Source organism: Lepeophtheirus salmonis, chromosome 2, assembly GCF_016086655.4.
Source record: "Lepeophtheirus salmonis chromosome 2, UVic_Lsal_1.4, whole genome shotgun sequence".
NCBI classification, from domain to species: Eukaryota; Metazoa; Arthropoda; class Copepoda; order Siphonostomatoida; family Caligidae; genus Lepeophtheirus; species Lepeophtheirus salmonis.
The window spans coordinates 10,619,549-10,637,699 of record NC_052132.2 but is presented as its reverse complement, the minus strand read 5'-3'; the positions used below and the strand labels follow the sequence as shown (position 1 = coordinate 10,637,699).

At 29.7% G+C, this 18,151-nt stretch overlaps 1 protein-coding gene across 4 annotated transcripts in view; it reads left to right on the top strand.

Annotated features, from left to right (window-relative positions):
- The window catches only part of LOC121132486 (uncharacterized), a 106,523-nt gene that overhangs the window by 69,362 nt on the left and 19,010 nt on the right, over positions 1-18,151 (top strand). For all 4 annotated transcript variants that reach the window (XM_040727894.2, XM_040727892.2, XM_071886601.1 and 1 more), the window contains 2 exons: positions 2,199-2,260; positions 8,674-8,747. In XM_040727894.2, coding sequence (XP_040583828.1) covers positions 2,199-2,260; positions 8,674-8,747 — 136 coding nt within the window. The remainder of the gene's footprint in view (positions 1-2,198; positions 2,261-8,673; positions 8,748-18,151) is intronic.

The window sequence follows — 18,151 nt, the reverse complement described above, 5'->3', positions numbered from 1 at the left end:
ATTTTAATTTCTTATTTTTTTAGTAATTATATCAATATTATTTTTTGTTAATATCTATATGTTTAACCTTGTAGGAAAAAAAAAAAAAAAAAAAAACTCTGAAAAAGACTGAACCCGAAAAATAAATTTAGTCTTGAAGCGAGTCTCACTACTAACGACTACCTTATTTTATACTTTTAATCTCCTGAACGTTTCGAAATGTATTTCTAAAGGAATATAATTAAATATGTTATTTTGTAAACGGATCAAAAAAGCACAATCATAATTATATTTATTAGTGATGGGAATTCCGTTACGTTTGCAAACGGCACATTACTTAAATTTACACTAATTGTTGTTGCCTCTTTGATATTATTTATTTAAATAGGTGGCATTAATATTTAATTGCCTATTCCATGGAATATATACTATGATGAAAATGCATTTAACAAACTCCTTAGTTAAATATACTATAAATAATTGTACTAAAAGATAAAGGGAAGATATTATCCTCTTAACATTATAAGTGAATATATTAGAAATATTGATACTACAGGGTCAATATCTACAATTGGAATACAATTTGACCTCATCCAGCTCCCGTATGAGGTCATCATTGTCTTTTTTGTTCCTGCTCATACAAGAGGTTAGGTAACTGACAAATAAAATTTCCGTTCGTTGTCATTTTTAGTCATTTGTCAAGATAGAGAAACACGAGCACTCATCAAGTAGTGCTTTGCTAATTTGAAAATTTTCAAATTCTTTGAGCACGAATAACTCCAAGTGCTATTATTAGTCCCATCTGATTTCCTATAATTTATGAATTCTAACTTATCAATTTGGCCTGGATTGAGTAATTGGAAGAAATCCTGGGACCGTTTATGGAAGATTACATTTTTTCTTAATGAAATAAAATGGTTACGATCGTTTTTACTTTAATTAAATGAAAATATTGACAAGTAATAAGTGTGGAAATAGGACAAAAAGTCACGAATATCAACGGTTTAAAACAGCACCACACGGCCTAAATAAGCTTTCAAATTTCTTTACTTTTTTCAATATGTTTATGTTCTTTGAAAAGATGCAACACAGAGAAAAATGGAAAGCTAGGGCAGATTATGTAAACCTTTTGTTATTCAAAACTGTCTATATTTAAAAGATCTACTAAATTTAATATGTTGCTAATGTTGCCAAATCTAGACCAGTTTTTATTAGATTAATATTGTTCTTTATGAAATAAAATAGTTCAACGTGGACGAATTGAGGCAGTGATTGAGGCCCATGCAGGTCATACTTAAAACTATTATGCTATTACCATCTATCCTTAGTGTTGCGTCAGTCTATATTTATTCGGTTCAGTTCAGTCTAGTCTTATGACAATTCCTTAAGACTGTTGTTCCTTCCAACTGTCAGTGCTAGAACTCATTTAAAAAAGTTGAGTGACTCCATAAAAACCGAAATTTATAAGTTTTAGGACTGATATGCAGAATTGAACTGCACCAGACTGTATGGAACTGATAAGGACTGACACTACACTACCTATACTTTAAAATAAAACTAAAAAAATCGTAACAATACTATGATATCAAAGTGTGGTTCAATTGTAGTATAACCACCCTGTACAATGTACATACTAACAACTATATAATTTGTTTTGATGCTCATTCACATTAACCCTTGTTTTCATGCAATGTCGTTACAAAGTAAGTGAGTTAGATACATTTTCAGCATTCACAAAAGTAAAGAAAATTGATATTAATTGAATCTCATCATGATGCCCTCTTTCTGTAAACGAGAGCTCATTTAAGGGGGCCAAACTCAGCTGGAATAACTAAAAGGAAGAAGCTTTCTTTCAGAAAGTTTTTCAAGATGAGAAGGATTGTCAGTGGCCATCATTATGAACACTTGTCAGCTATTTTTTCAAAAAGTATATATTATGTATGTCTATATACATATATGTTTTTTTAATGTAAGTTACATCAATGTGAAAACGTTGCTCAGGATATTAAGTACCATAAAGATGAAATGAATTTTTAATAATATATTCCAAACGAGAGTCAGTTTTATGTATTACTCATTTGAGTTACAGCTTTGCTTACATTACTTACATTATTTTAAGATCTTTTATTGCCTCTTTTTTTGTTTTTATTTGATAATTGTTCAACAGATGTACAATATATATATATATGTATAATTATAAGTTGTTGTTTTTCTTTCAGAATGGGGCTCCTATTTTTGATGAATTTGTGTCAAGAGCTGGAAAACTACATACAACTCTAAAGTAAGTTATGATTCAATTTATTTTTGTTCACGTGTATCTATATATTTACTTGAGGTAGTACCCGGCATTCCCCAAAGTTATTAGGCGCCGAAAAAGAAGCAAACTTTACTTTAATAATATAGAAGATCCCTTCCCCATAAATCCTGAGGCTTTTCTCTCCATTTTTTATGAGCATACTCAAACGTAGTTACTCAATACTTGGATATTCTCTTTCCAAGAATAATAATAATAACAGCTTGTGATTTTTTTATTTTGAATAGATGACTAGGCAAGGAGTGCTTAAGTCTAAAGTTAATAAGTTAATCTATATTAATAAAACATTTAGTTTCTTTAAATGAATAAAAAGGAGGCATTTTTAATTTAAGAAATAACAATGTAGTCATGTGGATGAAATCAAGGAGTCGTTTTGTATGTAGCATCGAGCGTGCATATAGGATGCACTATATATAGTGATCCTTGATGTATATGATACACATATTTTTGATTTAGGAAATTACAATGTAGTTGTATTCATTAAATATTGCAGGTGTTTTACAGAAATAACAATTATTGTTTCTATTTGTAATAAAAAAGCATAGCAATGACCGTGTGTGAGCAAAACCCAGCTAGTAAGCACTCTAGAGACTAAAGTACCATGACATAATTTGTACATTTTTTCTCAAATTCTAATTATTCTTTCATTCAATTGATATAAGTATTTTTTGGGTACGTGTGATTGTGTTCATGAAAAATGAAGAGAACCGCCGAGGATTGGTTGGGGTTTTTATATCTATATTATTAAAAGAAAAGTTGGGACTTTGAAACTTTGAGAGTGAAACTTGTGACACACTTAAAGGATTACGCATTTTACTCCGGGCAATATTGGGTATTCCGCTAGTAGTTATATAATTCAAAGAATGTTGAATGATAATTCATACTTTCTTACAAAAAACAATTCTCTTGTATGGCATGGATCTAAATTTATATCATAACTTTTAATTTATTTTTTAATTTTTGTTTTGTATTGCGATTATTAAGTATTAAAGTTGTTAAAAAGCTTTATTTTTGATCTTATTACTTCATTGCAAAGCTTTTGGATTAATTATACACACATAATAAAATAGTGTAGATTGTATATGTTTGCCTGTACGTCATACTTTCTCTTTCTATATCGAAATGGTAGAAAGCAGAATGTTAAAACTCAAATACCTTTGAATAATAAGAAATATCTTCGCTTAAATAATATATTATTGGAGTACGGAGGGAGGGATCTCAAATCTTTCTAGATATTTGGACAATTATTGCTTAGGAGGATCATGAAAGTGAATGGAAGGTCTCATTATGTGGAAGAGATCGAGTTTGTCTCTTATTAAGTATTTCGGGTGGGGGGTCTTGGGACTTGGAGTGGATCCGTGGCCTGAGGGATAAGGTTGGAGGATATTGTATCTCATTAAGTAAAGGACTACAACTTTTTCTTGTAACTACCATGGACCATTACCAGGGACGTCCGCATGGTTATATATGTTTTTTAATTTTTTGGGGAAAAAATTGAAAAATTCACATTTCTTCATTAGAACTTATTTTTTTTGGAAAAAAATTTCAAAAATCCACATCCATTAAAAAAGATCCAAATTAAATAGCTATTCTCAAAAGTTAAATTTTTGCAAAAAAAAATTCAAAAATCCACAGCGGTTTACTAAAAATTTCAAATATTAAATTTTCTTGTAAAAAGGAAAAATTTATTGCGGACGCATTATTTCCGAATAAACAAAAAATCACTATAAACATACCTCATAAATATACAGTACAGATTGTTTAATGCTACATGGAATCTTATTCGAGCAATTGTGATCGATTGAGTCGATATTTCTCTCCTCCTACACCAATAATATATTCTTCGCTTTTCAAAGTTATTTTCTTATTATTCCAAGGTTTTAATAGTTGAATTTCAACGTTGACGAGTAAAGTATTTGTTATTTTAATTTTTTAAATGGTATTTTATAAAATAAGAAAAACATTTTTCATGAAGTAGAGGACAATTGCTAGACTTTCTTTTGCTTTTGTCTCGATGTCTTGTCACTTCTTTACTTAGAAACATCAAAGTTTATTACAGCATATCTACACACGTCTTCTTTTTATTAAACTTATATATACAAAATGTAAGTTTTTTTTTTTTTTTTTTGCACAAGTTGTATTTAGAATGTTACCTTTTTAAAAGTTGAACCCGTCTCCATAACTAAAAACAGTTGCAACAGTCGCTGGGGACGATTGCAAAAGATATATATATATATATCAAGTATGAGTTTGAAAATAATACAATTAGGCTTATTAATATTTTTGAAACTTTCAAGGGGTTGAATTATTAATTTCCAACGTATTACTGCAGATTATATGATATAACGATATTTATATTATACATGACTAATCGGTATAAAAAAATGATTCCATAAATTCAGTTTAGTGCCCATGCGCTTCCACACTTACAGAGTTCTTCAGGGACTGACCCTGGCTATAGATTATATTTTAATGAAATATAAATATTATTATTGAGTTTTGGTATGAAAGTCAAAGACCGGTCTCATTTAAAATTCGGTGTAGAACGATTACATATATAGAGGAATTCTTGATGACATTAGTTGTGTTTCTGAAAAATTTGGTCCGCATTTCGAAAACGATTAAATTCCGTCTATGGTCTGGACCGAAGTATCGGTAATATGTTTGATTTTTAAGTAAAATATTTTTTTAAAGACAAATTTTGCTATATTTCACTTCCTTTCTAGTTTGGAAATGTTTTTTTAGCTAAACTGATATTTCTAAAGGTGGAACACTTTGTTTATTTTAATTCCAGAACCAACCAATCTATTTAACATATTCTGCAATGTACTTGTTTCTGATTGGACAAAACAGTATGCCATATATTGGGGGTTCCCTTCGAATATAAGCCACTCAAATATCTCTGTAAATATACCAAGTAAATAAAAACTTATATTTTGTGGTATTCTGGGCCCGTAAATTTTTCACATGGCTAGCCAAAAAAAAAGTTTGTTAAGCTTTATCGGTAACTGGCCGATTTTAACGACCGCCCAACTCTGATTATATGCTGTACGTCAGCATATAACAATATTCTATAGATTTTTTTATCAATAATTTAATGTTTGACTTTTCTAATGAACATTTCAAATTGACACGTATTCTCCGGCACATTATATAGTTTAAACGTCCGCAGTTGAATTATTCCTAATTTTTTATTAGATGTGTGGGCGGTCAACATAAAAACAATATTGAATAAAAATCAAGATGGACTTTTTTTGTCATGATCAATTTTGGCTACTTTGAGAGTGCAATTTGTGACACACCTAAAGGATTAATAAGAATGAGTTGTTCTTATGACTTGACAATAATTTGTCGAAGAGTACAATTGGAATCTGGAATCAATTTGTAGCTTGTTTCTCTGTTCCTTTTTTCGGTCAACAATTAAATCTTCGGTTATGGGTTTGAAATCTCGTTCTCATTAGAAATTGAACTATAAAAAATCATTTAAGACAAATTCGGGGTTAGACTGCGTCTTTGCATATGTATCTAGGTGTATTTATTGATTTAACCACTGACCCCAAAAAGGCTGAGTTATTTAATCAAATGCATGCCTAAGAAAAGGAGAAAATTCCTATTTATGTATTTATTTCATATGATATATATACAGGCCACTATTTCATAGACATATTTGAGTCATTTATAAGCTAGTTATTCAAATTTGTTGTATGATTGGAAATACTCAAGGATTTTAGCTATAGCTTGGAAACTTTATTTAATTTAAGAGACTTATATTGGCCCAGAAAAGTCATTTTCAACCCTTAAAATCCATCAATTTTGACGACTTTAAGAGTGCAATAGTAATAAGAATAATTTGTTGATAGGAATTGACGATAATTCGTGGAAGAATAAAAATATTATCCACACTTAAATTTAAGTTTGCTTTTGTGTTGATGGCCACATTTATTTTTTAACGGTAAACTATTTAAATTTCAGTTAACTATTTCATTTGCGACTGAACCGGATACACATTCGGTGTCGAACTACGTCACAAAACAAATATCTAGGTATAAATACTTGTGTTGAGTTTCGGTCTGAAAATCCTGGACCGTTCTGAGACCATTATATTTTTTGTTGGATCGAATAAGTTCGGTCCAACAAAAAGCTCGGTCTGGACTGGTGTCATATAAAAATTTGGTCTAGATCGATTCAAAAGAAATATTCGGTCTAGTTCGGTCCAAAGGAAAAATTCGGCCTAGTTCGGTCCCAAAAAAATCGGTCTAGACCGATTTTACGGATAAATTGTTTATAACATGACAATTGTTTTTTCAAGTACAATGACGTTATGCGAAGTTTAAACAGATATAACTAAGCTTAACTTTGATCCTGCGGTTTCTTATACAGTTGATCTTGAAAAAAATGGTGTCTCTTAATATATGAAACCGAAAAAAATTGGCCCATAAATTGAGTCCGAAAAAAATCGGTCCATAGAGCGAGACCGACTCAAAATCGGTCTATAAAGTGAGACCAAAAATAATCGGTACACGGTCTGAGACTCCGGTTTTATACCGATCCAACAAATATCACTGTATGTAAGTACTCCATATGACGTACATACTGGATTGTATTATTATTTCTGAGATAAAGTATTTAAACAGTCCTTAGATGCACTTAAAAATGACTTTACAGAAAAGATACGCATATACATACAAACAAACATTGCTTTATTCATATAAATATATTTTTATTTATTTAACTTCTCTAAAATAATAAAGTCACTGATCACAAAGGATAATCAAAGCTTTTAAGCCATAAATATTACAGCTGTTTGATTTTCAACTTTTATCCGAATTTCGATTACGGGTAGTGTGGAAAAAGTTGTCTTATGTTAATTTTATGTTATTCCCTGTTTTTGCTCCATAGGGTAGCTTTAGAAAAAAAACTTATGTTTTTTATAGGTTGGAATAATGTCTAACATAATTAATTTATGTAAAATAATGATCCATGCTGTATTTTAATATTTATTGATAGAATAAATAACTTTTGTCTTCTTTCAAACTTTGAAATAGATTTTCTACCTAAAGATGACATCGTAGGAAAATGAAATTTTCCAAGGTTATTTTCGAACCACATAACAACCTTTTCTAATCAGCAATATTCGAAATTCGAATTAAGTGGAAAAACAAACCATCCTAATTTAAATACTTTTGTGGCTCAGATCTGTTGCACCTATTTTTTTAGATTACATAATATAATAACATATCTATTAAATATCTAAATGATTATGTATTTATTTATGTGTTGTATGTACAATAGATATAATCATATATCATAGTCTTTTTATTGATAAATTGAAGTAGTTCTTGGATTTTTTAATCCTATTCATGATAATTTAAATACATATTTCTGAGAACAGTGTTGATCAATCTGATTGGATTATGATGATAATAAAAACATAATTATATATGGGGAAGGATACTTTATCCAACGTATACTAATACAATTTTAGACATATACTGGACCGTGCAAAATTACTAGGCACACGTTCCGGGGATAAGTACTTTTTTACTCGGGCTACTAAAATTTCACACTTCCTGTCAGGGTGTAAATTATCAAAGAGTAGTTTACACCATATGTTGGCTGAGGATGATAGGAGATGACACTATCCTTCTGTGTGCAAAGTGCGGTGTCAAGTTTTGACCTTATACATATCTCCTTAAATTAAGTATCTGCATGATCCTTTTGCAATGTGACAGTAATTAATTTCAGAGTATTGAACACAAATTGAGCACTATTGACAACTTTAAAAAAAATATGTTTCCTGGAATCCTGCTCATAGGGAATTTCCAGGGGGAAAAATCCCTAATACAAATTGCAATTAATTTAATTTTATAAAATATTATGTCAAGCCAATATTGGAAATATTTATTTTCGACGGCAAACGTTAGAGTGTACACTTTTAAATTTTTTATCAGTATCCAAGCTTACAAAAATCGGCAAGGCCTCAATACTTATTTTAAAACAGTATTTATATTATTTAAGCAAATTTCATCGGACGCCCATGCCATGTACTTCCGCTAGTGTTTTATAAAAAAAACTTATCATCTGTTTGAAAACGTGATCAATTTTGAATATAAAAATATTTGTTTATAAGAAAATTTTTGTGTGACTCTGAGAATAAAACAAATGCACCATTTGTTATTTCCTTAATGGTTTGTATTTATTAGATATGTAGAGCCTAATGGCTCTCTAATTTGACCAATAAAAAGCTATACATATATTGTATTCTATGTATTACTCTTATGGTTATTAGCAGAAGGAGGAAAAACAATTTTTGAAAGAATATTACAATCTTTTATGTATTATAGTATAAAACCTAATTATTGTCTTGCCTTTTATTATAGGAACACTATATTTGTACTTGGATCATTCCTTGACAGTTTTCAAAAAATTGCAGATGCTGCTTCGAATACAAAAGGTGAGTACATTATTCGTTTGTTGATTCAATCCTGTATCGAAGTAGGCAGAAGTATGTAAAACTCCATAATTTTATATTTTTTGAAATTAAGCAAAGGTTTTTTGACAATTAACATTGCAAGAACCACTTCTGAGCACTTTTTACTCGATATGGTCGGTATTATCTTTAATCACTGAGTCTCAATAATGACGGAAGATAGTATTTTTTGTGGTTACTCTTTATTGCCTTGTGGGGACCGCACAGATGCCTCAGTCATATGAAAGCCGTTTCAAAACGTTGTCACTGTATTTCTGTTGTACTTTGTGACGCACCTGATATCCTTTGCGGCGTTTTTGTCCAAGTACAAATCGCGGATCACTTTGCATCGCTGCTCCGGGACCTCCATTTGGAAGACTGAGAGCAAAACTTCTTTAATAAATGCTGTGTATAATTTTTTTTTGCCTCACGAAAAAAATACATACGACCGTCATTGTAAAAAAATCCGGCTAAAAAATTTACAGGTGAACAACACTTGTGTAAATACTTATGTCTACTTTTGTATATCGAACAAGAGGTATTTCAAATTCTAGGAGAAGCCCCATATTAAGGACCGATACAACTTTAATACTATCTCATATTATTTTAACAAAAATGACGTATGTTTATTGAAAATATCAGCGTATACAGGGCCGTTCATAGGATGATATTCTAGGACACATTCCCGAATTTTATTTTGCCGAAAGGACAACTTCCCGAATCACTACATTTCCGAATGTACACTTTGATGGGTAACCACTTGGCCGAAAAATAATATATATAAATATTCTATGATGATTCATGTTATAATTCTTCGGCCAGAGACAATCTTGGGATAGAGGAGCGCCAATCAGGACTTGGCCAACTATATATGAATAGAGGCCCAACATATTCCATATAAACAATTGATTGGTTTACATTTTACCTTGAAATTCAATCACTGATTGGTTTATTGACTTTGTTTGTTTCTAAGAGCGAATTTCCTTATGACGAAAGTAATCAACTATTAATTAATCAATGCTTAATCATTGCCATTAGTGGCAAATAATTAAATATTTTATACTTTAAATTTAGTGTAACATGTATAGGAATTATAATTACATAATATTGCAGCATAAATAATTAATCATTAAATATAATTGTTTTTTTTCGGGCAAAGGTTGGAATCTGTCTGTTCGATAAAATGACATTAGTGTTTGGGGATCAAACGACGTTTTTCTTTTTAGAAAATAAATCCTTACAAAAGTTTTTCCTCATTAATTTTTTTTTTTCATCAAACAAGTAATTATTTATTTTTAATGTTGGGGGAGGGGGGGCTGAGCTATAGTCCTTACCTCTGTCCTGTAGAAGTTTTGATATATAGTGGTGTAAATCGTGTATAGTTTTTTGGCTGGCTCACTTTTTTAGAATTGGTAATCTGAAGAATGAGATTTTCTGTTATCAGCTGTTATCATTATTATTTCATTCCTGAGCAGTGAACTTCCTTTCCTACTGCAATTCCTACCTGATTGAACATTTGTGTGGGCTCATGAAAGACGGAGGATTTGTTGCAGAGTTATAATTCAGAGTAGAGTTGGGGATCGGCTTCGGAGTAATTCTTGCCAGTACCCTTGTTTACTTCCTTTTCTTCCTCCTCCCTTGTGACAGCTGATTGTAGCATGTGAAAATGTTATGACACTTAAGCTGTTCTCTTCTAAAATATTCATTAAATTGTCAGGGTGGCCATGTTGATTTTCTAACATGCCCAAAATACACACGATTTTAATCACTACTGATTTATCGAAGACCGGATAATTATTGGCCTCCACTATTTTCTTGCTATAACGCCTGTCTTTAGATGTACAAAAAAACAAAAAAAAACAACAACAGTTGACTATCAAAATAAATGAATAGTGCACTTACGCTACAAAAAAATATATATATTTATGTGTCTCAAGTAATTATATCTTGTTTTTTTTTAGAGTAGTGATTAAATTGTGTTTTTATTAGATGTAAAAAACAAACACATACATTTGTAATTGAAAATGTGTTTTCACAAATTTTATACAAATTTAATTACAAAGTAATGCATAAATAAAGATATTTGCTTTTAAGTGATATATATTTAATAGTGAATAATTTGTAGTGATGGGACGATTAAAAAAAAATCCGGATGCCAATTCCGATTCTTTTATATTTTGAGTAATAGTTAAAAATACAAATTTGCTATAAGGGGCGTCCACAGGGTTATATTTAAAGGAAGGAAGGGTACTTTGATATGGAAATTTTTTAGGAAAAAAAATCCGAAAATTGAAATTTTTTGAAAAAAAAATTGAAAATTAAATTATTTAGGGAAAAAAATCTGAAAATTGAAATTTTTTGGAAAAAAATTTGGAAATTAAATTTCTTGTAAAAGAAATTTCAAGAATACAATTACAAATTTTTTGTAAAATCCACAGTTGTTCACAAATCCGAAAATTTTTCGATAATCCCAACTTGTTTAAAAAAATATAAAATAGAAATACAATAGAAAAATTAAATTTCTAATATAAAATCTTTTGAAAAATAAATTAATATAATAAATTTTTCTCCGAAAAATTAAAAAAATACTAACTTATTCTTAGAACCTTAAATTTTGTGGGGAAAAAAATAATGTTATTAAATTTCAAATATTAAAATTTTTCGTAAAAAGTAAAATTTCCTTAATTTTTGATGGGGATTTTTTTTTCATAACCTAGAAATGTAATAAATAGTTGAATCCCAGTAATAAATATGTATCGTTATCGTAAATGAAATTTTTTTCTTTTCTTGATGCTGTACCCGATTCCAGAAAAAACAGCCTATTCTCGATTCTGATTAATCGCCCCATCACTAATGAATTGATTTTCATGTATAGAAGTGAGCATTGAACGTCTGAAAAAAAAAATCAAATAAACAAGTAATAAAATGTTAATAAGTGTATTAAAAAAAAAAAAAAAAAATTGAAAGGATGGAAATTTAATCAAGGGTACGGCTCTGTCCTTTTTTAATATATGTACTTGAACTAGAGATGTATCAAAACCAAAATTTCAACTACTTTTGATACCGAGGAAATGAATTATTCAGATATCAATTCCAATTCTTTATCATGTATAAATGAATCACACAAAAAAATATGAAAATGATTTCCTTGTTTTAATGTAACTATTTTTAATGAATTATTGATTGCCAAAAAAAAAAAAAAAAATTAAAATTATTTAGATTTTTAGTTCCTCTCTGTCCTCTGGAGTCAATTTATTCCTGGTTGGCTCATATATATTTTGCACACTACTGGGTTGTTTATCCTTTTCAATGGATTGACTTGGATTTTCTTATGCAGGTATATTATGTTACAATAAAAATTAATTTGCTCGGTCTGTATAAATGTAATACAGTTTGTGTGTGTGCCTCCATTGTTGGAGCTAAGTTGCTGAAACTTTGTATGGGTGCCTCTTTTGAACCTAATCAAGTGTAGACTTGGGTGCCGATTTTTAGGGGTGGGTTAATATGAGGGGGCTTATTCTATAATCAAAATGCAAAAATTGTTTTAACGATCTAGATAGGGGGCTGAGTTATAAATAGTGTCATAAAAAACAACTACATGAAAAATAAGGTTTTCTTAATTTATTCAAAATCAAAAAAGTTATGGACAAAAAATAAATCAGTGAAAATTGCATTCTTTTTATTCATGTGCAATTGAATATATAATTCGTATTTAAAATATAGTTTCTAGAAATTTGTCTGGAGATTCATTTGCATATAAATGTAGTATGTAAAAACTGATGTTTATCTAAAAATCTATCATTCTCTGAACCATTTTTCAATTTGTATTCTCTTTTTTTCATCAAACATCAATTTTCAATTTTAAGAAGAAATTCCACGAAACGATGTATTTTGGAGAAAAAATGATTAGCCTTAACAATAAGTAATATATCTTAAGCAAATTTCCAGAAAAATTAATTACATAATTTTTGCTATAATTGAAAATAAAAAGAAACAGTTATTGAGCATTATTTTCTCGACAAAAATATTCTACATAACCTTTTTGGTTTAGAAGTAAAAAAAATCTCGGTAGGTTGGTGTTCCTCTTTACAATGCCAATAAATATTATTAACTACTTTTGTTTTTACAAAATAAGTGCAAAACAGTTTTTTGGCAATTTTATTCGTGAATTTTGATTTGGCTTCCGTTAATGAGCATTGGAACTCCATGAGGCCCAATTACAATTACGTGTAAGAGCTTCTGGCGAAACATCGAGGCCATTATTAAAGTTGATGGAAGCGACAGTGGAAATTAGATATGCGAATACATGTGACAACATCTTTAGCAAGTTGATTTAATGTGTAGCTTCCCTAGTTTCTGAAAGAAAGTTTGTTAAAATTCTAGATTCAAAGTGATTATCTTTCAATTATGTACACGAAATAATCTAATCCTTGATCAACATTTAAGTCTAAAATGATTACTAACTTATCAAAATGAACTCTTTATTTCCAGAAAGGTAATATGTTCAAAATACCTTAAATATTAAATATCACGACTGGGTATGACTATTCAATTTCTTATGTTAGTTTAATATAATATAACACCTGATGATTGATAAGCAGTTAATTACTCTTATAAGCACATTGGTTTACTACAAAATATATTTGATTAATTTTCCTTTCCTATATCTCGTTTTGTCGGAGTGAAAATCAGGCTCAGTGTAGGTATAGGAATAACATAATGTTATATAAGGAGCTTGTTGAAATTCCAGATTCAAAGTGTCTAATTCTCAATTGGGCATCCGTTATTATGTTATTCATTAGAAGATTGATATTTTAAAATCTTTCATATCCATACTAAATAAAATGTATCGTCCCGGATAGATAATACAATCTAGTACAAATATTGGAAGGAAGAAAAGCCTCAAAAAAGTATTTCAATGTTTAATTTGAATGATCAAATTGTGTTTTATATTTCACGCCTAGGTTTATTTAAAAAAAAAAGAAAAAAGAAGAAGATGGATATTTGGATGTTTTTTATCGTCTTTTAAAAAAACTCAAATCAAAAGAATTTATATTTGATTTTCTTTCCACACTTTGATTTGATATTCTTTGAATCAAATATATATATTTGCCATATCTATTCACGGATATAAATTTTTTTAAAACAGTCTTCTATGTAGGTAGAAGTACATATATTACTCACATAGAATATCTCATCGAGTGTTATTATTTTTTATTCTCAACTTCAATTGGACTAATTGGCTTTTACTAATTTTTCCAAAGAAAAGTTTATAATCATTCTTTCTTCTTTCATATTTTATTCTAATTAAACCGTCTACTTTACTAGTAAAAATTAAAATGGTTAATTTATCAATCATACCGCTGATTAAAGCTATATGTATAGAATAATTTATTACGTTTAAATAAAACGTTTATTTTCCAATCATATCCTGCAATGTAATAGAATTTAATGAATATTACGGGAGTTGTATGATTCTAAAATTAAATATATTGTAAAAACCATAATTGATGAGTAAAGGAAAAAATAATTAAACAAATGTAGTAGTATATCTTTAATACAACTATATTCTTTTGTCAAATAATGGTAGAGTAATTAAAATTTATTTAGTAAAACTACAATGTTGTTCTCTAAATTAAACACTAATGAAGATGATAAAAGAATCGACGATTAATTTAGGAAAAGTGGCGATTTCTTGATAAGTATCTTAGACATCTGTTTTATTTGGTAATATCCTTTAAAAACTGCACGGGAAGTAACCATATTGTGACCTCTAATTAAATATTTTTAATTACGAGGTTTTATTACGCAACCAAACAAAGCTGAAACAAAAATAAGCAAGTTTTGTTTTAATCTAATCTGTCTAAGTGTAAAAATGTCGGAGAATCCAATGAGGATGGTAATTAAGCATAGAGAGCCAAGAAGAACTCATACTTCTGCAGTAACAATATTGTTGACATTTTGCCCCCATGTGGCTCTCCTCCAGCCCTGACCTTAAGCCTTTGCGACTTGGAGAATAATGTCTACCACACCTCTCATCCAAATTTAGATTTACTACGAGACTGTGTCATGACATCGTCGTACGCCATGTTCACTGCCTTCAACGTCAAGAGCTGCGACTATATTCTCCCGCGTATCGAGACTATTATTGTTTTAAAGGAGGACATATTGAATAAAAAACCCAGATAAACATAGTATTTAAACATATCCCAAATGAGTTGTCTGTTCTTGATTCGATAAAAAATCAGATTTTTCGTAATTCAGTCATGCTTCTACATGTTTTGAGTCGCCAATCTCTAGTCTTTTGTTCAATTTAAATAACTTACAAATATTTTTAATCATTATTAATCAAATAATACATACATTCTTAGAGTGAGACTAATTTTTCTTGACAAGGAAATGTAATTTAATGTTACTTTGTACAAGTTACAAATATTTAAATGCTCATTCTACCATTTACCAATTGATAATCAAATATGTTAAATAAATAAATGAAATATTCTTTATTTTTTGCATTATAATATTTTTATAGAATTTGAAAAATTCTTTTTTTTTTCTTCTTCTTCACGCATGACTAAAAATGAGTAATATGTATAGGGATGTTGAATGACATCAAACATAAAAGTCTATGGACGTCATTTTACCCTTCTTTTTTCCCACTTGAGTCATAGATCCTTCTGTTTTTATAAAATTTATACTCTTGGGTATAAATCAATAGAAAATATTTTATACTATAAATACGAGTTTAAATATAGGACAATAATACTATTATAAAATAAAAGTGGCTCTTCGTACTCTAGTTAGTGCTCTCATTGTAAGTTATCCCATTAAGATCCCATTCTGAATTTTGGATATGTTTGACAACATATACTGAGACATGTTCTACAAAAATTAAAACAAAGTTGGTTTTGCTACTTGGCAGGGGCGCAATTTTGAAGGCTGCACCAGATTCCCAAACTTTTATTTTTGATTAAAATAAGATTATGAGTGAAAATAAGATATGGTTTGCGTTCTTGTGCATCTTCTGACGTAATTTTTGTTAAAATCGAACCACTTCGAGCAGAATTATGCCTTCTGAACAACACTGATGCAACATATTATGCCCAACTTTGAGCGGGCCTAGAACGGCCAATGTGAGTTACAGAACCATAATATTTTACACGCTCTCTTATTTCATATAGAAAACCCAAAAACCATCAAAATCGATGATGGTCATGACGTGAGGGACACATGACTTGAAATGATTCCCCCGCCTCCCCACACCAATCAATATTCTGAACGTTGATTGTTTGCATTTGAATTTGCTACTGTTAAGGTGGAATAATTTTCGACAATTAGTACATAATAATTCCATTGTTTGGAGGAAAACTTCCGAGATTCAAAAAAGTAACGACGTATAACAATTGAAAGAAACTTATGAGAAGGTTCACATATATATAAATATACTTTAGTTATAAAGCTTTCATCGATGATGAAAATCTATATTTTTTTGTTCGAAAGTAAAATTAAAAATTGGATAAATATAATATTTTATTTGTCAAATAAATTTATGTTATTCAATTTCTTCTTTTTGGGATTTAATGAAAAAACAATAATAATAAAAAAAACAAAGAATATTCCTAATATTCATAAGAATATTATTCACACGTGAAAAAATAAATAAGTAATAAGATGAAATCCCTTACTTTGTAAAAAAAAAAGTTTCAATTATTTTTTATATCAAAAACTTTCTTTGATTTTCTTGAAAATCAAATATATAAAATATTACTACAGTGCGTTTCAAAACAGGCACTTTTCCATAGCACGTTTGAAACGCATTTTATGAAATTGAATAGTCGATAGACTTGCAACGGAGTCTTTCCCTCATTTCGGACACAAGGGCCTTACTCACGTTTTTACTCTTGCAAAGGTCATTTACTTACCAGATATTTGCAACTAATACAACGTTTTATTTCTATTTTCTAGTAATTTATCTATGGGAACTCTGATTTCAACGTAAATCACTTAGTTTATAAGATTTTTTATTACATTTTTTGAGCAATTATGACAAGTTTTAGTCATTGCAATCTTTCATAAACTGCGTTTTTAATTTTATTGTGGAAAAAATATATTTTATGTCATCTAGATCAGAGCCTAGAGGCAAAAAAATGGTGCATCTAGAAGCATGTGACAGCTTTTCCTCTGAACTAAAGTTTCATACGAATAGATATTTTCATATAGTCAAAAGTATGCAATTGTATTTTGAATCCATGAAAAAATCAACTTCTTCCTAATCCCAAGGAATACAAGAAGTCTTCTCAACACTAATTTGGTGTTATTGAAAATATTTATTTAAGCTCATTGAATGAAACATAAAATGGTCTTTTAGGTCTGATGGTTTTGAAGAAATTACTAACATTCGTGGGTAAGGAAATTTCCTAAATTAAAAAAAAACAACGGACTTAAGATATAAATTGCCGATTTTGTAATTTTTCCCCCTGATAAAGATTTTCCATGGGATTGAATTCCGGGGAATGGCTAGGCCTCTCCATTATCTTTATGTGCTTCTTTTTGAGCCGTTTATTTGGTCTTATTTTTTAGGGCATTGTTGTTCTGGAAGACCCATGTTAAGTGCCCTTCCTCTTTGTTAGGAAATTGTAGCCCAAGATTTTCTGGAGGATGGACGGAGAAGTCGTCCTTTCCCCTAAGCAAAGAAGCATGTCCCAAACATAATGTATCACCCACATGCTTCTCGGTGGAGATGGTAGTCTTAGGGCTATTTAGGAATATTTTTCCATTGACAGATTACGGAATTCCTTTCATATCTTGGACATCGGCTCAGATTTTGTGTTACAGGTTAAGGTACGGTGAGCTTGGAGGACAAACAGTGGATCCAACTAAGGAAAAGAAAAATTGTGGCATGGATCAGAGTCTTGTTGTCACCTCCAGACTCTCCAGTTCCTTCGTGACTCTTCTCACAAAGGACTTGTTCAGGCTTAAGAAGTTTGCAGTCTCAACATTGTCTCGTTCCACGATTGTGGAATGAATACTTCATTGATCACTGCCATTTTTTTAAAAGCTCTACGCCTAAACAACTTCCTACCTGCGCATCGGAGAAGTCGCCGGCGCTCAAAGTTAATTGGTAAACAACTTCAATATTATATGTAGTTATTTTGTATTGAAAACCCAATTTAGCAATTTAAGTTTTTTTCCCTCGTTGATTCAAATAACTCAGAAAATTGATCATACATTTGTTCAACTTTTGTAGGTATATGATATTTTAGTTTTAAAATATCATATGTATTTCTATATTTTCTCTTTTTGTTTCTTCTTATTCAGAAAAAGTCTTCACATACAAAAAAACGGATCTTTTCGGATGAGCTATTTTGAATAATAAAACAATTTTTTTA